The sequence below is a fragment of the Balaenoptera borealis genome, assembly GCF_965194805.1.
Source record: "Balaenoptera borealis genome assembly, chromosome: 2".
In the NCBI taxonomy this organism is placed as follows: domain Eukaryota; kingdom Metazoa; phylum Chordata; class Mammalia; order Artiodactyla; family Balaenopteridae; genus Balaenoptera; species Balaenoptera borealis.
The window spans coordinates 48,616,661-48,641,199 of NC_138867.1; the positions used below are offsets into that span (position 1 = coordinate 48,616,661).

At 34.8% G+C, this 24,539-nt stretch overlaps 2 protein-coding genes across 8 annotated transcripts in view; one reads left to right on the plus strand and one right to left on the minus strand.

The window, feature by feature from the left end:
* PDE4D (phosphodiesterase 4D) overlaps positions 1–24,539 on the minus strand; it is a 1,112,988-nt gene that overhangs the window by 867,998 nt on the left and 220,451 nt on the right. The window lies entirely within an intron of this gene.
* LOC309624392 (uncharacterized protein) overlaps positions 1–24,539 on the plus strand; it is a 133,687-nt gene that overhangs the window by 7,528 nt on the left and 101,620 nt on the right. The window contains exon 2 of one of the 2 annotated variants that reach the window (XM_082382569.1): positions 23,029–23,126. In XM_082382569.1, coding sequence (XP_082238695.1) covers positions 23,077–23,126 — 50 coding nt within the window. In that variant the 5' untranslated portion in view covers positions 23,029–23,076. Of the gene's footprint in view, positions 1–15,671; positions 23,127–24,539 lie in introns of those variants that run through there. The other variant, XM_082382570.1, reaches the window with a different exon arrangement.

A 24,539-nucleotide genomic window follows, 5' to 3' on the forward strand; every position in this document is an offset into this window, starting at 1 on the left:
TCTATATGTAGAAAAATATGAAAATATGCCTGGGAGACAAACTTTTACTCTTAGTGAAGAAAATATTTCTTTCAGGGAGAGAGACTACATATATATATATATATATATTCAAAGTGCTTGAAGTTATATACTGTTTTATCATTAAAATAACTCCAAAATCATGGCCAATCATACAGCAGCAATACACTTAAAATGAGTAGATATTATCCCTCAGAAGATATCATAAAACTTTCAAAGTGACTGATTTGTGAGACCTGAAGGATAATTACTCAGGTGCTAAATGTCCATCTGTCAAAGCATCTAGCTGACTTTTAAGAGAGGATGCTAAACTTCTAGTGTTTGATAGTTAAATTTAAAAAATGAATCACCATGCCTTGAAATGTCATTCTCAATCTCAAAGATGAAAAAGAGATTACAAGAAGTAGCCTGTTACTATGAAATTAGACCTAACTAGCAAAGACCAAAAATAGTTAAGAGTCTTTATATGTTAAGAAGACTTAATCCTACACTTTGAGATGTTGAAAAGTAACACGGTAGACACTGGTATGGCAAAATGTACACATTTTCCGTTTGTTTCAGAAAATTAAATTTAAGATGATATTTTGCATTTTACAAAGTTCCTATTAAATTGAGTTGAATATTGTAATGAATGGGTTCCTTAAAATGGAGGATTTCTAGTATTAACTTCATCTTCCATATGAGGAAGCTGAAGCTCAGGAAGGCAACCATTGGCCTAAGTTCAGATAGTTGTTTAGCATCAAAGCCTGGACTTGAGCCCTGGCCAAACTGAGTTGAAAAAGCGTGATCTTGCCTGGATGACAAAGGGAGAAACTCAACATAGAACTTTTGAAATTAAAATGTCAACGGATGAGTTGTTTAATAATATCAGTGGATGGGTAGTTTAATATTGTAGTGGAGAGCTGGAAAGATATTAGCTGAAATATTAGAAATATCTTTTTTGAGGGACAAGATACAAATGCTCATTATCAATACTTCTAATAAAAATTAAACTATAGATCCTAGATAGCTTAATAAGACAAAACACACACACACACACACACACACACACACACACACACACACACACACACACAGAAATTGAAGATATATGGATTGAAAAGGAAGGAAGAAACAAAACTTATTATTCTCTGATAATATCATTATCCACATATAAAACACAAAGGAATCTGTAGACAAATTATTAGAATGTTAAGAGAGTTTAGAAGGGTGACTCATTGACAAGAATCAATTGTTCTTCCATTTACCAGCAACAGATAAATGCTGTATATACACACACACACATATACATACATACATATGTACATATATACAGTTCCTAGGAAAAAATATAATAAACAATATGTAAGACCATTATGGAGAAAATTTTTAAACTTTAAAAAACTTTTTAAAGGACCCGAGTAAGTAGAGAGATATACCATTTTCATGAATAGAAGAAATCAGATAAAGAAGAAAATTTTTCACAAAATGATCTATTAGATTCAATAATATTCTCTCCCAAATTCCAACAGGATATTTCAAGGAATCTACACTCTTATAAAAATTTTATATGAAAAACAAAGAGGAAGAAATCGGTGAGAGTTCTTTCCCAACCAACTATTAATGCTTATTTTAAATATGTATTTAAAAAGACAGTAAAGTATTAGCACAGGATAAATAAAATGTCTAATGAAGCAAAATAAAGATCCCAGATGTAGACCTTTATAATATGTAAGAACTTGTTATTTGAGAGAGATGGCATGTCCACCTATTGGGAAAAGAGCAGTTGTTCAATAAACAGTGCTGGAACTATTGGTTACCCATAGCATAGAAAATGAATCTTGACTCCTACCTCATTTAATAAACAGAATTCAATTCCAATTGTATTAAAGATTTTTTGAAGCATGTGTTTAGATATTTAGAATTTTAAATATTTAGAAGGAAGTATTGCAGAATAGTATTATGATATTTATAAAAGGAAGGATCTCTTTTTTATGTTACAAAAAGTACTAACAGTGAAAGAAAAGGCAAACTACATTAACATGTAGAACTTCCATTAAGAAAGTGAGAGAACAAATCATGAACTGGGAGAAGATATTGCAATACGTGTAATTCTCGAAGGATTATTTTCAAATAAGTACTCCTAGAAATCAAGAAAAAAATGGAAAAATATTCAAAATACATGACAAGGCATTTCACAGAAGGGGAAAGCTGAATGGTCATTAAACATAAGAAAAAGTGATCAATCTTATTAGTAATCAAGGGAAATGCAAGTACAGATCACAGTGAGAAGGCATGCAAATGTCCACTCAGTTGGCAAAGAAGTAAGAAGGCTGATGATACTATGTGTTGGTAAAGATGGGAATTCAATGGCAATTCTTATACATTGCTGGTGGGAAAAAAATTTACCATTATCTGGTAAAGGTGACCATTTACATGGACTACTACTTACAATTCCACTCCTGGGTACTTAGCATAGAGAGTCTCTTACACACACACACACACACACACACACACACACACACACACACACACCCCAGGAGACATGTACCTGAGTAGGATTATGCTTTATAACAAAATGCTGGACACAACTTCAATTTCTATCAGTAAAAGAAAAAATAAATTCTGGGGTATTCACACAAATGGTACATCACACAGCCATAAATGACTACTCAAGACAACTTGGATGAATCTTAGAAATGCCTTGTTAAGTTAACAAAGCTAGTGGCAGAAGACTACAAACACTATACCCTTCTTCTTAAGTTCAAACACAAGAAACAAATGAGAAAATAAGCAAAAACTCCATGGAAAACAAAATAACATATTCGGCACAGTGCTCTTCAAACTAATGTGCATATGAATTGATTATTTATTAAATGCAGATTCTGATTCAATAGATCTGGGGCTGAGGTTCTGTATTTCTAATAAGCTCCCAGGTGACACCAATGCTTAAGTATGGCCCATCATCTGTGGACCATAATTAAGCAGCAAGATTTGATATGATTTGATTTGATTTTTTTAAAGATTTTTTTGATGTGGACCATTTTTAAAGTCTTTATTGAATTTGTTACAATATTGCTTCTGTTTTATGTTGTGGTTTTTTGGCCGAGAGGCGTGTGGGATCTTAGCTCCCCGACCAGGGATCAAACCCGCACCTTCTGCATTGGAAGGCGAAGTCTTAACCACTGGATGTCCAGGGAAGTCCCAGCAAGATTTTAAAGAATACATACATATGTGATATTTTATGAAGAATTTAAAGGTAGAAAGGTTATGAAATTCATAAAATGTAGGATGGTTGTTACCTGGTGGGGAAGAAAGAGATGGTCAATGGGAGAAAGAAGATGTGATGTATTGACAATATTGTAGCTCAAAAATGATATGCTCTATAACCTATACATGTTACAAAGATTATTTTGTACATATTGAATACTGCATAATAAAAACCCACAAACATCGACAGGGCAGGGAACCCACATTATCACCAAGAGAACAGATAAAATGAGGAGGGTAGGAATAAGCAGTGGGCAGTGTGGAACCAAATATTCCATATTTAGAAGAGATAGCTATAGGCTATGTTGTAAGCACGCTGTATTTGTAAACTCCCCAAAGTAAATCACTGGACAAACTTTCAAAACTGTGGCCGCATAAAAAATGTGGGAAATCCAAATAGCATTCTGAGCTAAAAATAATTGCAAACTTCTTTAAAATAGAATTCATCTTTCTTTCAAAGTTTAACTTTTAAATTGATGCTGAAACAATAAAAAAATTTGTGAAAAGATATCTGTAGCTTTCAAATGCAAGGTAAGTGTGCTTCATTCTTTGGCTGTGATTGTCCCTTCCTATATCCCTAAATATTTACCTCCTACATCCCCTTGATCAGCAGAAAGTTTCCTTCCTAGGATCAGGAAGCATTTTAATTTCTCAAATATCTGCCATTAAAATATAATGTTCCTTATCATCTAACATTTTAGCCATCAGCAAACATCACAGAAGGGATTTGAAGCAACTAACAAGAACTCAAGATACGTGCCTAAGGATCAAGAAGTGGGGTTAGCAGAAAAGAGAGGAGAATTAAGATAATTTAAAATAGAATATGGATAGTGACAGAGAAAAAAATTGCTATCTTAATATAACCTCAGGTTCTCCAAACTGTTCTGATGTATAAAAAGTTGTGATACATCTCTGAATCATACACTCATCTAATATCTATCTGTTCTAAGGAGTAAACAGTATAGGACAACAGAGGTCAGGATGTCTCAATTCCAACGATAACTAATATTTATGGAGTTTACTCTGAGGCAGGCATTGTTCTAACTGCTTTTCAAGAATTTATTAGTATCCGCATTGTACAGATAACAAAACTGAGGCACAGAGAAGGTAATAACTTGTCAAAGAGCACACAGAGCTCTCCCTCTAGTTCCCTGATCTAGTTCCCTGATGCCTCTGCAGTTCCAGTACCTGCCCCTCTATTAGCACATCTTGTGTGCATGGATGTTCCTAATTTCCTCATGAATGGAATGGAATGTTCTAGTTAAGATAATGGGTATAGGGATCAAACAGAACTAATTTGAATCCCCAGAAGTTGTGTGATTTGGGGGCAAGTTTTGTAACTTTGCTGAGCCTTAGTTTTCTCATTTGTAAGAGGATAGTGACAAAATACACATGACAGGATTTTGTGAGAATTAAATATAGTAATTCATGGAAAGCATTTAACTTGACGCCTGCCATTTTATGCACGCAGTAAGAATTTGCTGTTATTGTTGTTATAACTATGATGATGATTATTAAATGAGATTATAAATTTAAACCCAGGTCTACTCCAGATCTTGTGCTATACCATGTACATATAATATACATAAAAAGACAAATATTTTCTTTTTGTTGCTTTCTTCCTCTCGTATCTCCCTGAATCAGACAGCAATTAAGTATGGAAACACACTGAATAGAGCGTCAACAGGAACCTAACTTTCAGGTGCCCAAACTAGAAACCTGTGATAGATAGGGAAATTCTCTCCCATTTCACAGGAATAATGTCATTCTAGGATTGATTGTTCAAGTTTAAATCATTAGCCTCCAAGGCGGGGTAGTGGTCTCTGAATATTGTTAGAAAAGTATCCAAGATCACCAAACTCAAATCTCACTGTAGCTATTGCTGATATTAATTGAAAGGTGAATAAGCTTAGCTCATTATATCAAATGGCTTTTCCTCAAGTGATAACAAATACGTTATTTTTCAGCAGTACTACAGTTTGTCGTTAAGAACTGAGGTAAGTAAGACTTCACAGGGGGTCCTGGCATTGAGGAAAGACTAGATTCTTAATCTGTCTTCAAGGAATACATGCTCCCTCCAAACAAGAGAATTCAGATCAGTACCTGGGGTACACTCACAAACTAACTTGAATTGAAGCCCAGTTATTCCCTTTCTTCGTAAATGCAAAATTTTTAATGAAATAGTACCTTTTGAAAAAAATGGGGAAAAGGTGCTGTTTATTTCAATAGAAGTGTAAAATTTCCATGTAGCTTGGTAAGTAGAATAGAAGAAAACAAGAACCTTGGGAGAGGTAAAAATGTATAGAATTCACAGTTCAAGGCAGACTCTCCAACATGCTCATTTTTAACGTTTGTGCTGGCTTACTCTATCTTCTTACAGCCTTAACACAATGATACAAGATTTTATTTATTTTGATCAATGTAGTTTTGACATAATGTTTGGAGGAAGGAGAAGGATCTGAACTATTATTCTCCTCAGTACGACACGACCATTTTCAAATAAATGGAAGAGCCGTGGTCTAATATTACTAAGGCTGAATAATTCCGCCCCCCTCCCTGCCCCCGGCTCAGTGCATGGAAAACGGCAGATTTTCTTCATGCATAAATAATGGAAATCTCATCATGTGAACACACTGAATTGTTTAGAAGGCTTTGTGGAGTGTGCCAAATGGAGATCTAGATTTATTTGCAAGTGGTTTCTGTGCAGGTTCAAAGATAGGGACGAATTGACCAATTATAAACCACACATTGGGTTTTCAACACAGTTCTTCATTAGCACTGGGCAAATAACCCATAAATGGACGAAGGTATTCAGTCAAAATGGTCAAAACAGTAGTCTCACTATATTTAAATATTATTTTTATTTTAAAAAGTATACCATTCATCATTATTAAGAAAATGGACACTACAGCCTGAAGCCCTGAGTTTCAGTACCAGCTCTGAGACTTTCTACATGTATGACTGCAGGTAGTTTACATTAACCTCTTTATCAATTTCACATCTATAAGATGGGGTTGATAAGAGAACAACTTTGTAAAATACTGTAAGGATTAAATGAGATGATAAATGTAAAAAGCTTAGTACAGTATCTGGCATATAAGTAGTATATGTATACAAAGGTACCCATATATATTATTTTATATATATGTGCCTATATATACATTTATTACATATAATTTAGGAAATGAGGGAAATGGAGAACCAATAACCCCTACAGTATCATGTTAGGTGCAGAGCTCTTGAAAATTATGAGCTGTGTCTAAGTAGTAGTAGGACTATGCCTTTAAGCCAGCAATGACTACTTTAGTGAAATAAAGAGCCGTTGTACCTTAAAAGTGAAGCTAGTTATGCCTTCTACTCTGCTTTTTTTTTCTACTTTTATTTCTACTCCATATGTGTTTTCTGGCATATGGAAAAGAAGGAAGAAAACTACCGTTTACTGAAGGTCTACTATATGTCAGATGTTGCTGTAATGGGCATTTACTTATGTTATGGCAATTGATGGCCATGACCTTTTCATAAGGTAGGTATTATTATTCCTACTTTACAGATAAGAAAGAGGTGTAAAATTTACACAACTAGAAAATACTGCAACCCAATTTCTAGACACTATTTATGTACTTCCAAAGCCTTTTACATTTCTTTATTTATGGAATTTACCAAATCTAGTACTGGGTCAGGTTCCTATCTATTTTTAACCTGGAACCATTTCTTTAGGGAAACTATGCTAGGAAAAGTAGTTAGCTTTCTAAGCCAGTCTATTAGTCCACAATAGAAATACCATATATTACAGTAAAAGAGGGGTTGGCAAACTATGGCCTTGGGACAAATCTAGCTTACCACCTGTTTTTGTAAATTAAGTATTATTGGAAAACAACAACATCTGTTCATTTACTGATTAAGCATTTAACTGCTTTCACACTATAATGGCAGAGTTCAGAAGTCGTAACAGAGACTATATGTATAGCTCACAAAGTCTAAAATATTTACTCTATAGGTCTTTATATTGAGAAACAGTTTGCTAACCTCTAATGAATAAGAAAATATTTGATAAGTTCTGTCACTAACAAACCACCAATGTTCTCTCTATGAGGAAATAATCCCTGTCATGTTGGGACAAAAGTGAGTGTCAAGGTCCCAGACAGAAGACATATTCGGCAGCCTCCAAGTCAGCCCCAGAGGGGACCCAGGGCATGAGGCGGTGTGAACTCAATGAATAGTTCTGACTCAGGTAGTTCACCCCACAGGCAGAGCTCCTCTTCACAATTCCCAGCTGCCCAACACAAATAAAGACTGCTCGCCTTCTGTCTGCAGCCTTTCCTTGCTACTCCCTTTTCCCCTCAACTGAAACTTCTCTCAAGTCCTCTCTTTACCTGTCTTCCTTCGTCCCTTTTGAGAAGTCAAAGCCTTCCCTCTTTCAATCAAACAGTCTTTTAAAGCATGAAGGAATATGATTATTTACCCTTAACTGAAACTGACTTATATACAATGTTTGACCTCCTCAAGGGACTTGGATTTATTTATTTTCCTTCTGATGGTGGAACCAAGCACTTTGAAATTTCAGTAATTTTAGGCAATATGCATGTGAAAGAAACATTTCCAGTCCCTAATACCACGTTATAGCTCACACTAACTCTAAAGGTAATCTGTAAAAATACTCAGATGTTATTAACTGAAAGGCCAAGAAATTTGTTTATGTGTGTAACGGAAGGTATGAAATAAAGAAACTCAAAAATTTTAGAAAAGAAAAGGTGGAACTGGTCTTGGAAAACTTGTGTTGAGTATTGATTACTGTTTCAGTGGAAGCACCATGACCCCAAAATTTGCATCAACCTGAGACTGAAAAATTTTTGATAATTATTATAATTTCTACTTAAAATTCAATTTTTCTTGTACCTTTCATCACTACCATTCCTGATGGCTTAATGGCATAAGCTAGAACCTAACGGTGAAAATCTCCTCAAGATTTTCTTATGACTTTGTCTTAGAAACAACTGAGAATAAGGTCTAAGATTGTGTATTTTACCCACTATGGACTATAATTCCAGTAACTATATTGTCCAAACCAAAAAACTGGGGTTCATAGTCAGATAATTCTCTAGGAAAAGGAAACTATTATTACTTTTAAATATTGAGATATAATTGACATATAACATTGTATTAGTTTCAGTGGTACAACATAATGATTCGATATGAGTACCTTATGAAATGATCACTAAAATAAGTCTAGTTACCATCCGTCACCACACAGCTAATCTTTTTTCTTTGTGATGAGAACGTTTAAGATCTACTCTCTTAGCAACTTTCAAACATACAGTACAGTATTATTAACTAGAGACACCATGCTGTACATTACATTCCCAGGACTTTTAATTATAATTATTTCCCCAACCCGAGGATGTAGGATAACCATAACTACAGAGATGTTCCAGTACATTCCCTAGAGTTGCCCTCTTAGCTAAATGGGGAAGATGTGGATAATTGAGAATTCTACATCTATTTTCAAAAACTAATGATGAAAGGAATTCAGGAACCTTGACTAGAGTTAATCCATAATGGGAAAAATAAGCATTAGAATATATTTGAATATAATACAAAATGGTAGATTAATTTTTCTGGATTTCTTTTTTATCTATGTGTATTACCATATTCATTATTTCATATTATATTTTCTCCTTAGTTCACATTTGGGCATTATCTTTATATGCATGACTCTTTTAGATGAATTAATTGACTAGCAAATCTAGTTGTAAAAACAAAAATTATCCAATATGTTGAATTAAATACATTAATATCATCTTAGACTATGTCTTCCCTTTGATTTTATATATCCAAACATTTCTAAGTGTTATCAATTCTTCCTTAACTGTATATTTTACAGTCATCATTTCCTTTTCATCGCTACTTCCAAAATTATAGTATAAACCTTCATTCTTGGATTATTGTGACAGCATTTTAATTTAGTATTATTCAAAATTGAGGTTTGAAGACCACTTAAATCAGAATCACATTGATCCTTGTTTAGATGGAGATTAAAGGCCCTCTCCAGACTTAATCAGAATCTCTGGAGTAAGGCTCAGGAATCTGCAATTTTAATAAGCTACCTAGGTGGATTCTTAAGCACATTCAAGTTTAAGAACCACTGTTCAAACTGCTTTCTTCCTTTCTAATCTCTCCCTAGTTTCAGGAAAGTGTGAGCACTTCTATCAGATTCGTCATTCTAATGCACTCTCCTTGTCCTTCCACTCCTCTGTAGAGGTTCTACCATGATTTACCATTATTCTCAGGATGAAGTCCAAATGGCTCATCTTGGCAATCAAGGGCCCCCACAAGATAGTCAGGAACTACTTTTGTAGTCCTCCACTGTCTCGCGAAGATGACAAGCTAATTCCTAGTTTCATGCATTCAACTCTTTTTTAATCTTCCACACCTCCAGCTTGGAACACTTTCTACTTACTTCAACTCCAACCCAATTGCAATGCAATCCAAAAGCAAGGCAAGTCCAAGTTTTTCCATGGTGCCTTCCTTGATCTTTCCTTTCTGTGAGCTCATATCATTTATTGTTCATACTATTCACACGGCACTTAATCACAGACTGCCTGTGCCTCTTCTTGAATTGTCGTAATTTTTAATGAGTATGTGTGTCTCATTTTCACACTTTGATCGTGAAACTTCTGAGGATGAGAATATTGTGTATCCAACTGTGCTGCAAGCATACCTATAAACAATGAATAAATATTTTTGAAATGACTAAATAAATTAAAAATTGATTAAGTCTCCATTGACTTAACCAATTATTTGGCTGATAGAGATGATTCTTTTGGAATTGCACATATCCTGCATTGAGATTCCCTAATTTTACTAGCTTACACTTCTCTCATTTTCATTTGCCAAAGAGCTATTCATGGCAATGGAATTAATCCCAAATCAGACAAAATGCCAGCAATAGAAGCATTAACACTCTAGTCCAAATATCATATGAAGATCTTGGTGGCTGGTTCAACTGTGAAGTAGAGCTTGAAGTTATAAGCATCATTGTGGCCGGTCACATAATCACAAAATGCCTCATTTCTCAGTTACTGCTCTCAACACCCCAAATAGATGCTGGTAATTTAGTTGTATGGCTCTCATATCATCACAGAGCCCACGTTCCCTATTGGTATCATTTAACCATAATGCTTATAATCGCAAATATCTCCTTGCCTCCAAAGGATTCCATGTCTAAAACACAAAGTCAGCATTCACAATGCAGTAGAGTACATGATGTAGGGCTAGGGTCCACACTACAGTCTGTCAGGGACTAGACAATAAGCTAGCTGAAGGATTAGCAAAGGAGCATTGGTTGACTGAAAGACTGGCTTATCTGTCTACCAGAATCTAATGTCCACCCTATTAAACACTGTAAAGCAATTTGAGCTATTCTAATGAGAATATTTGGACAATAACTGATAAACTTTGCATCTAAATGGTCTTTTGATGAGGTCTAATTTATACAATGATCCATTTTTTTAGACATTTAAAGTAATGCATTATAGCAATGTCTATGTCCTTAGTTTCTATGACCAAAACATACAGTCAAATTCTCTACTTTATTTTTTGTATGAATTATAATTATTTTAATGTTTTATAAGGCTCACAATAATTTCGTTATTATTGCTATTTAAATTTTCATAGAATTTTCCTTTTTTCAATTGACAAAGTATAAGGGGAGTCTTTGGAGTAATAAAAATTTAGTTCAAAACCCAGCTCTGCCACTATCAGTATGAATCTGGATATGTTGTCTACTCCTCTGAGGTTAATTTCCCTAAGATGTTTAAAAATAAAGGAATAATAATTTCTACATGAAAGAACTGTAGTAAGGATATAGTAATACATGAATGGGTTGAAAACTGCACTTGCCATATAGTTATTTATTGTCTTCTTCCCCCAAAAATTCAATGAGAGAAGAGCTGGTACATGGTAGCGTATTAAAAAATCATTTGCTGAATTAATATAATTAACCCATTTTACTGATCAGAAAAAAGTATTAAAGCTGATTTTTCTATATTTTAATCTAACTCATCTAAATTACTTGAGTAAAATATTTCTTGGAAGGAAAAACGTTAATAAATTAGTCCTTTCTTCTTTTAGATGCAGGAAAGCAAGACTGCTCTTGGTAATGGGAGATGCATATCATCATCAAACTAATAAACATATTATGATCAATATGTTTATCACAGAGTAGTCTGACAATATCAAAACTCCTGGGCACATTACCCTGATGACCTATGAAGATCAGGTCAGTTAATCTGGTGCTTTGTTAATGACCCATGATGAGGCTGGAAGGGAGTCCACATTTGTGAGTTCTACACTCTTGGATCCCTAATGGTTTTTAATCATTTATACAAATATAAGAAGTAACAGAGATCACATCATTCATTTATTAAACAAATGATTTTTGAGCACCAGCTAACTGCCAGGAAATGTTCTAGTCACTGGGGATATAGCAGTGAACAACACAATCAGGTTGGCTACCGTCTGTATTTAATGTAGTGAGGTGAACAATAAACACATTATATATAAAAATCAAACACTCCAGAAAGAAAATGGTGAGGCATGCTATTCTGAGAATTAAAATAAGGGATGTACTAGCAGGTGACTGAAGGCTGCTTTAGATTGGGTTACCAAGGAAGACCTCTCTGAGTAAGTGACTTTTAGGCTGAGATCCAAATGACATGGAGGAGGAACCAGGAATACAAACATCAGGAGGAAATCATTACAGAGGGAACAAGTAGGCTAGTATGGCAGCCTTAAAGAATGGCTTGGCCAGTTCGAATGAACAGACACCAAGTTACTGTAGATGAGATTAAATCAAGCCAGCAACTATTCAAGCACGTGGGGAATATTTCAGTTTTCCCATTGTTATACGGAAGGTGTTAGATGAGACAACTGCCAAGGAGCATTTTCTACTTAAAAAAACTGCAAAATTTCTATGGTCAAGATGGCTTGATTAATCCCAATTGAACTCTTTATGAAACACTGGATCTTTCTAGTACTTTGGTAGACAATTCCCAGAGCCTGCCATTTCTGGCCTCATGAGTCTGTAGATGTGGCAGTTGTTATAATGTTCTGTGAGTAGAAAAGGGAAATGCAACTCCTTTTCACGTGTGTGAGAGAGCCAGGCAAATACGTTTAAAATTTGCATTAATAAAACTTCTACTGAAGACAGAAAAAAGAAAGATATACAAAATTTAATACATAAAAAGTAAAATAAGGCTATTTATTTAATAATAAATATTAGGGCTTTTGTGGAAACAACTCAGGTAATTAATTTCTGTGACAATAAAGATACTAAATTTTCAGAGTATAGAAAATATAGCATACTTGTGTTTGTCTACCTAGAGTATAATATGTATATTTCTCTATAGAAATTTGGAGTTACAATTGATATGTTGACTCCCACTTGTGCAAATCAGTTGTAAAAATCGCTTCTGTATACTTTAAGTATTTAATATTTTAAAAAGAAAATAAAACTTGGTGGAACAAACATGAAATGCCAATACTGGGATCAAGGATAGTAATAGCCTTAAAGTGCGATCAGAGTAATGTCAGAATTTTTTGGCATGTAGTTGTAGTTTTTAAGAGACATCATTTATCCTTTGCTATATCCAATATTAAAAACCATATGCTAACAAGCCATCAGATAACTTCTATATACTATTTCTATATTTCTATTCTATTTCTCTATGTATGTCTAATAGAATAAACTATATTTATATTTCTTAAATATATTTTAAGGATAGGGTGGGTTACCTTGGGTATAATACATACATTTCTCTACAGAAATTCTGAATTAGAATTGACATGATCCCACTTGTGCAAATCAGTTGTAAAAATGATTTATTTAATTAAATGACATTTAAGTAATATGAATAATTACTACATATTCTGGATACTGGAGTATGGCATAAAAATAACCAAATTCCTATCATCCTTGAAATAGACAAGAGACAATAAGCAAATTCTATCAGGTGATGATAAGTTCTGCAGAGAAAAATAAAGACATGGGGAATAAAGAATGCGGGAGAGGAAACTGTACAGTCTTATGTGGTCAGAAAAATCCTCTATGATAAGGTGGTATTTGAGCTGAGACCTGGGGGGGACTAAGGAAAAGCATTAGAGGTAGAGAGGATGGTCAATGCAAAGTCCCTGAGGCAGGGCAGGACAGCAAAGGCAGGCCTGTGTGACTGGAGTGGGCTGAGCAAGTGAGGGACGAGGGGAGATAAAGTTGAGCTCGGGTGCTGTGTACATGTGTATTTGTGGGGAGAGGTTTTGTCTTTGACTCAGAATGAGATGGAAGCCCTTCGCAGGTTTTGAGAACAGAAATGTCACAGTCTGAGTTACATATTAAGAGGCTCACACTCTGGCTGCCATGTTAAGAACAGATCATGGAGTGGCAAGTATGGAGGTAGAGATACAGACAGGAAGCTATTTCAATAATTGATCTGAGAATTAACTGACCAGGTTTGAAGAAGTAGTTGGGAAGATGGTGAGAATAGTCAAGGTTTAGCTATATTTTGTTTGCAGAATGGATGTCGTGTGTCAAAAAGAGAAGAAATCAAAACCATTTGGTGTTAGCAACTAGAATTATGATGCTGCTGTTCAGTGAGGTTAGGGTGCTGTGGGAGCCCCAGGTTAGGAGACTGTAAATTCGGAGTATGTTTTAGGGCAGATTAGGTTTAAGACATCTATTAGTTCTTCAAGAAGACTGCAGAAAATATAGTGTACTTGTGTTTGTCTATGGGTATAATATTTACGTTTCCTTATAGAAATTCTGTATTAGGATTGACATATTGACTCTCATTTGTGGTTGGGGCTAGAGAAATAGGTTTATGAGTTGTTGTCAGTGGGCAACCAGCTAAGGCAGGACTACAGAGAGTGAAGGGAAAGTTTGAAGACTGAGTTTGGTAAATTACAAGGAACCAAATTGAGTTTGGTAAATTAGGAGGAACCTGGGGAAAGGAGAGTGCATAGAAAGAGGAATAAGAAATAGAAATCATCCTAGAAACCAAGGGAAGGGATGGTTCAATCACACATAAGATCATTTTGAAATTTATTGTCAGTAACTGACATTAGGTAGTTGCTTAAGAGGACTCAATAACTTGATAAGCCTACATCTTGGAGAACACTGGGAATAAGCTTTTTAGCAGCTGCAGGCTTCAGTAGACCTTGGAAAGGAGTATGGTTTGCCTTAGTGTTAGGACAGTTTGTTTGGGCATGAAGACCACAATTTTATATTATTTCTGGATTGTAATGCAAATAATTGGCATTGTTCTTGTTGTTTTCCCAATTATGTGAGACTAAACATCCTCTCATACATTTTTCCTCACTAGGGACTATAGCATTGCATTATGTTAGGAATGTATCAATTTCCTCCTCATATTTGTGTAATTTATTCTTAATAGGAAATATGAGTAAATCATATATTTCTCTGAAGGTAATTTTCACTTCTTAAAAATGCTTATCTCTTTTTGGTGACATGAATTATCAAGAATATTATCACTCCAGAAAAACAAAGTGGGGTGTTTGCTTGTACATAATCCCTTAAGATCACATTGATCTAAATCTGAAACATATAATATTTATTTCTTTGACATATACCTATATAAATAATTTCTCCCCAGACCTTTTCTTCTTTCTTTAATCTACTCTCCAGAATTCTCAGTAACCAGGTTTTTTCTGTTCTCTACCTCTGCTCATCACCTCACACGCTCCTTTCCTAAATATGGGTAGTCAACCACGAAGTATAATCTATGAAAGACCTTTATTCCAAACTCTTACATTTGGAGGAGAAAAGGAAAATAGTGGGCCCTCTCCTAGAAATCCTACCTGATACACCAAGACTTGAGCTAAATGGAAAATAATCTAGGCAATAAGCTCACATATCAACCAAAAAATACTGCTTGGCAATGTCTACAACAAGAAAACAAAAGTATGCATATAAACAACTGAAGTAAAAGAATGAGCTATTCTGCCTTTAATTACATTTTTACCTGAAGTCTTCTTAATATGAGAAAAATTTACCTCATGCAACCAAGTTTATGCAAAAATTTTTTAAAAAAGAGACAGATGCACAGATACAATGAACAATAAGAAATATAGTAACTCCGGTCAAAATAATATGTGCCAATTGCACTTGTCAAAAGAACTGTAGGGAAATAAGAGTTTTCCCAGCATGAAATCAATGCACTTAATAACTAGAATCTGGCAAGCCAATTGAAGGTACATATAATTTAGCTTTAAAACCTGCTTAAAGGACCATTAATCAAATAGTTGCTTCACTGATTGTTAACACTGATATTATGTTTGAAATTTTTTTTGATGGTTCTCGATATTACCAACTTTTAGTAAACAGTTTTAAGAATCAGTGCAAACAGATTGGCAATATAGTATGTTTTGCAAACCTATGAAACTAAACAGATTACTTCTTAAAGATGTCTTTCATTACATACTGTTAAACAGAATGAGTGAAGGTCAAAGGAGATAGGGAAAAAGCAGCATATAGACTGAATTCTATGTTGACATGCATGACTGGCTAGCATGGTACACAAGAGGCCAGTCACAGGTTTGATTTTGATATGTGTCAATTAACCTCATTCTGTTTCATGTTTCTAATCTGAATTCTAACCATCACCAGCTGCCTCACAGCTCAGCTGGTCCCAGTGGGGACTAGGTCAAATAATTTGTATGGATCAACACAAAGTTTTAACTACTTCTGAAGAAACAATTTTAAAGGGTTCAGCCTTCTCATAGGAGTACATTAATCACCTTCTCTAAGAAATGGAAGTCAATTCATTACTTAGGAGTCATAAGAGGCAGTGAAAGGGCATTGAACTTTGATATAGAAGACCTAGGTTCCAGTTCCAGTTCCAGGTTCCCTAAATTTATGACCTAAAATATGTTAATTAAACTCTCGGACTTTTAATGTCCTCATTCACTAATTATTCTATATTAATACTCTTCCAGCCTCAACCTGAAAATTAAGAGCATCAAGTAAAATGTGACTTGATCACCCTTGTGTTTCTATGTTCTAGAAAATAGTTAATGCTTGCTTAATAAGTATTGCTGACTAAATTTAGAATGAATTTGGAAGACTGGAGCACGCTATTCCAATGAAAGTTATTTTACCTAAATGACCATTTGTAGACATTTAATGTAACTTAATATACTTGCCAATATAGGTTTTGTTGTATAAAAATAAAAATATAACATTTATTAAAATCATATAGGACAAAATGTTACATAATCACATCTCCTCTTACAAACTGCCATAAACAGTAAATGTAATTAAAATATGCTTATGTAGAAAATCAAAATGTATAATCAGTCTTCTAAATTTAATCACTTTCTAAAATGATAATCTAATGACCTATGATTTTATAATAGATATACATCAATCCTACAAAAAGGAGGAAAACGGTGGAATAAATTTGGGGGGAAAAATAGCATTATATACAATATGGACAGAAATATAACCATCATTTGAAAGAAAATGTGTTTCCAACATGGTCTGGAATATAAATAATATTAGAAAAAAAACCATATAGTCAAGTCAGTTCTTGGTATACTTTGTCTCTACTTTAAAACACGTGTGTGTGTGTCTGTGTGTGTGCGTGCGCATGTGCACGTATTATTTTATAAAGAGGCACCTGTTTATGCAACAGTTAAATGCCATTCAAACAATTGATTATCTAAAGTTGATTATCTGATTACTTGGAAAACTTTCAAACATGCCTAGAACTGCAATAGATTTTATTTTCTGAAATGTGGCATTAAAGTAGCCCCCTTGATATTCACAGCTGTGTGTAATTCCCTCATCATGAGTATGAACTGTGACTTGCTTCTAACAAACAAAATATGGCAAAGGTGATGGGCTGTCTCTCCTTACTTTATGTTATATGAAATTAAGGCATGCTAGCAAACTTGCTTTATTTCTATTTTTCTTTGAAGAAATGAGCTACTGTGTTGTAAAGGGTCTACAGAGAGGGCAACCTAGAAATGAACTGAGCACAGCTTCTAGGAGCTGATAGTGACTTCTAAGTGACAGCCACCAAGAAGCTAGGACCCTCAGTCTTACAGATGCAAGGAAATTAATTCTGCCAAAACATAAGTGAACTAGGAAGTGGATCCAGCTCCAGTCAAGCCTCCAGATGAGAACTGAGCCCTGGCTGACACCTTGATTGCAACCTTGCAAAGGATCCACCTAAGCAATTCCTGGACTCCCGACTCTTAGAAACTGTAAGATAATAAACGTGCTTTAAGCCACTACATTTATGGTAATTTGTTACACAGCAATAAAAAACTAATACATGGAATATTTGAGGAAGTGAAATTGTTCTGACAAATATCACAGATAGACTCAAAAATCACATACATATATGCATCAAGTCATATAAACATAAGCAAACTGTCTTTTGGGGAGAAAACAGCAGAATTTAGTAACAACATCCTTTTTGAAAACTGGTTGAATTCAAATTTAAAAATTTTGCTGTCTAATAATTTACAGCTGGATAGATTCCACAAACTACTTCGTAAGCTGGTTGATAACATCAACAGTCTGCTAAGTTTATATCCATGAAACAGCCAATTGCCAATTCCAATCTAAGAGTTTCATCTTGGCTTTAGGATATGTGTTTGGAGTAAGGCTATAGAAATACTCTTGAGCCTGGAGCAGAGCTATATTACTCAATTCTCACCTTCCCTCCTCTAACCCAAGTCTTTCCTAGGGACCAATTAAATCCACACCATGCAATCTGCATGGACTTTCTACAAGAAAGTCTTTCTTTCATCAAATGTGCCAATTCCTGATTATCAAGCAAATTGTATTAACTATAGCTGTGCTTTACTAATAAATGCCTTTCATATCAGATGTACATCCTTTGAAAGCCATATCTGGAATTCTTCTATCTGGTCTGATTTAGGTACTTTTCATCTGTACTTGAAGAATACTCCATACAAATCACTGGACCTGGTAATCATGCATTTACTGCTCTACTTCTTCCTTCTTGAGGGAGAGACCTTGCATATTTTTCTTCTGTTTTCATCTCAGGGCTTGGCACATAGTAGACATTTAATGAATATTTAAGAACTTTTATTTTTCAAAATGATTTTACACATAAATGCACACACATTTTAACCTCACAAATATCCAGTTGGTAACCTGGCAACGATTAATTTGTAAATGTGTTGGTCTCTTTAGTGATAGAGCAGATGATTTCTGATAACATTTCCCCTTTATTAAATGAGGCATATTATATATATATTTCTTTAAGGCACATGGTAAATTTTAATTAACTTTCTCTAACAACCAAAGATGCAGGGAAGAACAACTTAACTAAGATTATATAAAATGAACTTTTATTGTTTAAATGTTAAACACATGCACTGAATCCATAAATAAAATTCAGACAAAACCTTAATACTGAGCTAGTGAAAACAACCTATGCTGGGGCATTGATGAGCCTCATGAAGAGACATACCTCTTGTATATTGGTTCTCTTCTAAATAAAACCCTGTCATCAGCTTCAGTATCCTACCCTGGTTCAAAACCTATATAACCCTATATGGCCCTAGATAATAACTAATACCAAAATGGATAAGCTAATAATTATCAATTTGCAATTCTTATTTCTGCCATTTCCCAAGCCCATACGTCAAAGGAAAGAACAACTATCTATCACAATCACTATTTTTGTTCCTATATACCACTCTACCATCCTAGGGAAATGCTGAAGTGCTGGATATATAATTCTCCTTCAATGTAAATGGGCTGTGTTGAGGTATTTGATGTTTGCAGGTAAAATATATATTGGCTGAGTAATATTCTGTTGCATATATGTACCACATCTTCTTTACCCAAATTACTCAGCCATAAAAAAGAACAAAATAATGCCATTTGCAGCAACATGAATGGGCTTAGAGACTGTTATACTGAGTGAAGTAAGTCAGACAGAAAAAGACAAATATCATATGATATTGCTTATATGTGGAATCTAAAAAAAAGGGGTACAAAGGAACCTATTACAAAATAGAAGTACAGGTACAGATGTAGAAAACAAACTTATGCTTACCAGGGGATAAGGTGGGGAGGGATAAACTGGGAGACTGGGATTGACATATACACAGTACTATGTATAAAATAGATAACTAATAAGAACCTGCTGTATAACACAGGGAACTCTACTCAATACTCTGTAATGGCCTATATTGGAAAAGAATCTAAAAAAAATGAGTGGATATATGTATATGTATAACTGATCCACTTTGCTGTACATCTGAAACTAACACAACATTGTAAATCAACCATACTCCAATAAAAATTAAATATATATATATGAACACTGTATTCAGCTGAACTATAGAGATGCTTTTGTCTCCCTGGCTTTGAACTAGTAATATGTAACATCTAGAGTAAGTTAGAAATCGACTTCATTATGGAATGGTGGTTTAGGGCACAGACTCTGGAGTCAGATTACCAAGGTTTGAATCCTGGCTCTGCCACTTATTCGCTGTGTGCCTTTTGGTGAGTTATTTAACTTCTCTAAGCTTCCGTTTATTCATCTGTAAAGGGATAACTAGAGCGCCTAAGGCATAGAATTGGTGCGAACATGAAATGTGGTAATGGGTATATAATGTTAAGAAGAGTGTGTGGCACATAAAGAGCCTTCACTAAATGTTAGCTATTAATAGCCCATCTCATGCATACTCCCCTCTGACGTCAACACTTCAAACTGGGCAGCATATCAAATGTAACAATTGAAACATTACCATTATCATGGTTACTAAATATATAAAGGTTTAAGATGACTAATAATATCCTTTTGTTAGGGCTTCCCTGGTGGCGCAGTGGTTGAGAATCTGCCTGCCAATGCAGGGGACACGGGTTCGAGACCTGGTCTGGGAAGATCCCACATGCCGCGGAGCAACTAGGCCCGTAAGCCACAACTACTGAGCCTGCGCGTCTGGAGCCTGTGCTCCGCAACAAAAGAAGCTGCGATAATGAGAGGCCCGCGCACCGCGATGAAGAGTGGCCCCCGCTTGCCGCAACTAGAGAAAGCCCTCGCACAGAAACGAAGACCCAACACAGCCATAGATAAATAAAATAAATAAATAAAGATTCATGAAATTGCTAAAATTAAAAAAAAATATTCTTTTGATAACCTAAGAAGTGATTTTAACATTAATCTTTAGAGAATGGCATTGAAGCTATACTGGAAAACTCAAAACAGTAAAAACAAAAATGAGCTAAAACAAGACTAAAGATGAAAAGAAAATGGCAATGGACAGGGAGAAGACTGATTTCCTGAAGGAAACTATGGATAAACAAGAAAGTGTGAGAACCTAGAAAAAATACATAGAAAATCAAAAAGGGCATTTCAATTTTGTCTAGCCACACTTTCAAATAATCCTCCTTAAAGCATTTGCCAGATGTTTGAGAGAAATATCAAAACCGAGATTTCAATAAGAGCTTACTTTTATCTTCCAAAAAAGGTATATTCTATTTCATGGACAAGCTATCAGTATTAATAAAACTTCAAGCCCTCAAGGACATTAAGTTATACTAAGTTCCACAGAATTGCACTTTCTGAATTTATGAGCACTTTTTTCCATTATAATCATAAAATGCATACAATGTACCATCACTGTGAACTCTCAGTAGCATCTGTTTTAGACTGTTTTGAGGTGAAATCACTGAAATATACACTGTTGAGAAATGATTAATAACATTGATAACAAGGTTTAAGTTGAGATTAGTTTGTAATTTTTAGTGATTTTTTTTTTGTACTAAGGAAAACAACTTCAAACATTTGACATATATTTTCTCTTACAGAAAACTTTCCCAAAGCCACAGTCCAAACATTTTATCATCTTTATAAATTACAGACATTATCTCATGTTTAAAAAAACCTCAAAATATTGTCCCATGTTCAAAATAATTTGGGTACAAAATGCATTTTTTAAACATATGAAGTTTCTCTAAAAGGAAAAAGATAATAATGACTATGTATTCATAATATTAATAGTGGTATTTAGTCGTATTAAACAGAAGGCCCAACTTTTAAAATTAAAAATTGAAGTTATGAATTTGTGAATTTCAACAAAATGAAACAGGGTAGATTTGGAAACTATACTCTTAAATATATGATATTGATTCCTAGGGAAAAAGAAAAAAACAGGTTATTAAGCATCTCACTGATAGTATTTCAAAGAGTATGCAGTGAACACTTGAGATAACACTCAGAGTAAGTCATGTTCAACTAACCTCAGTTCCTTTTTTGATATAGTTTTAGCTCCGAGGAAGCTTTAAGAGGTATTGATTTCAGCATGATCCTGACAGCCTTCCACGACATCCTTATGGATAAATGGTGAAATGTGATATGGATGCCGGTGCCATTGGGTGAATTAATCGCTGGTTCCTGGCTGAACACTGTATTCAGAGTATTGCTAAATAGCTTGGGAGCAACGTGGAAACACGATTCAAATAAAGTCTAGGATTTCAATTCTATATTTTTATCAATGACCTGGGTGGAGATAAGGAAGGCTGGTTTATCAATTCTGTGGGTAACAGAACAGAATATATATATTATAGACTAAAAGCTATTTTGAAATTTTGAAGGAATCAAGAAAATTGAAATTCAACATGTATACTTGTAAAGTTCTACATTTACTTCAAAGAAAAATAAAAAATTATAATAAGAGAGAGATCTGGCTTTAAGCAGCTTTTATGAGAACTAACTTATATAAGATGCAGCATGCTGAAACTGTAATAGTTAAGCCATGATGGCATTCAAGGAAGAGAACCCTCACAGTGGGGAAAAGGCACTTCACTGTACTCTGTGTTGGTCAGATTGTATCTGGACTATCATGCTTATTTCTAATTTATTCTTTAATATCAGAAAACAATGGACAGCCCAGATATCAAAACCAATATTTGGAAGAATAATAAAAACTATGTGCACTTGTGTCTGGTGTTTACTGGCTCTAAAATGCTTGTTTGTTGCATGAATACTTGATGGATGAATAAAGAGGAAGTTTGGAAAGGAGTAGAAAATAGGAAAAGGATGAAGAAATTAAGGATGGATATATTGAAGAAGGAAATTATCAGGAATAGGAATCATGGCTTCTCCTCTATGTATTCACGGGACTTAACGAGCAGACCAGATGGAATAGAGAGGCCGACTGTTACTCCAGAGAAGTACTAGCAACCAATTGTCAACACTACCAAGAGGCGGAAGAATGAGACATAAAGAAAGACTGCATAACAATCAATGTCCTCTAACTGTGGGATAAGGCTGCCTTGTGAAGTAATGAGTCATTGGAAGTATTCAAAGCCAGGTGGGCTGGCCTTCAGTAGAGGGATACTAGAGAGTGGGTCATACTCGAGAGAGGAACATGAACAACCACAGACTCTGTCTTCAACTGTCCGGGTGGAAGACAGATTTGCAACAATTAGAAAATACATAGGCGACTGCCATAATTGAGATATGGCAGCAGAAGAAGGAGGCTTCAGTTTATGTAGAGCTGGTTAACACTTGAAATTGAAGGATGGGTGAATTTCGCTAGTTTGATGACACTTCTGCATTTGAGAGCATTTGAGCTGTAGTTCCCCCTGCCTAAAATTATCCTCCCCTCCATATTCTGTCCCTACTCCACAACACATTTTTTTCTTTCGCTCCTACCTAACTTTTTCTCTATTTTCTTTCTTTCTTTGATCTCTTATAGCATGCTTCGAGATCCAGTTTAAATGTTTCCTCAAATGCAAAGTCTCTCATGACTACCTGGGCCTCCTTGAGCTACTCTTCTCTTTACTCCCAAACCTGGTAAGTGAAACTAATTCATCAACTTACAATGTGAATGTCGTAAATACCATCATGCATTTGGTCAATGAAATTCTTGTAACAGAATGTAAACCGGCAGCCAGACAAAGTACATTGCAGTATATAGTATGAAGCTACCAGTGCGGTTAGATTTGTATATACCAAAAGAAAGCACACATAAGTTCTCATACTTTAGGAAGACACACGTGAATGAGAACATCAACAAAGTATATTGTCCATATTTATTAACTAGAAATCTTGGAACTCGGTATTTTTTTTCCTTCAAAGACACTTGGTTTGATTCAAGTGCTGCTTCCTGAAATCAGGTGCAGGTGCTAATTAGTCTCAAAGAATGTGAATCTAGAGAGGAAGTTAAATGGAGAACATATGGAATAGAAACGTCACCAAAACAAAGGTTCTTTTTGATGAGATGCATGGTTTAAAAAGTTTCAAAATAAGAATGCGAGCTGGTGGATGGGAATGTCCCACATCTCTCATACTGAAATAAAGCCGCCAAGACGAAGCATTTATTACTAAGAAATGTGATTGTCTAGTTGTTCGGTGCTTGAATATTTATGAAGTTTACAGTTTGCATGTGGCATTTCCATAAACCACCTTGATTAATGAATTTAATTGTAAATGTTATGAGCTGATTTCTTAAATTGTATTTCATTTTGTTTATGTGCTTGGTATAAAAGTAAAATTTCAGACTGAATCACGCTCAGTGGATTTGAATTGGGTGACAAGCTGCAGAGCTGTATGATGTGAGCAGTGTGTTAGTGAATATGACTGTGTGAATATAGAGTTTGACCAAAGATTTGGAGGGCTCAGCACCAGGTTTCCTGACCTGATCTATACCCTGAGTTGACCCAGGAGGCTACCCAGGGGACTTAGTAAATAAGCACCAAGACCAGATATTAAAAATGAAAAGAATATGAAATTCTCCTTCAAGACAGTTCTTTGGATATACAGAATCTGATGGAGAGGGAATTTCACAACTTTTGAGTTTTTAAATAGTGGGGAGGGATAAAGGATGGAAATAATGGAAGAAGCTTGTTGATCACTTTTCCTACCCCCTTGGGACTTTATTTTGTCCTGTAAAAGGTTGAAACAGAACAAATATGGGCTTGATACCAGGCCACAAATCTCCCATCCTATTCCTGGAACTACCTCTGTCTCTCTTTTTATCTTTTAGTATAAAATTTGACTCCCCCAAAGGTCTAGACATTAAAATGCTACGTCTTTTATTAGATCAAATATCCTTGTTCATTTTAACAACTGCCATCCCCAAATTGAAGCAGAGTAGTCAAAAAATTTAGTGGACATTAACATTTTTGGCTACAGTTAAAAGAGTTTCAATAAAGATTTTTTCCTGGGTCATGAAAAGATCGATGTATTTAAAGACTCTCTCTTTCT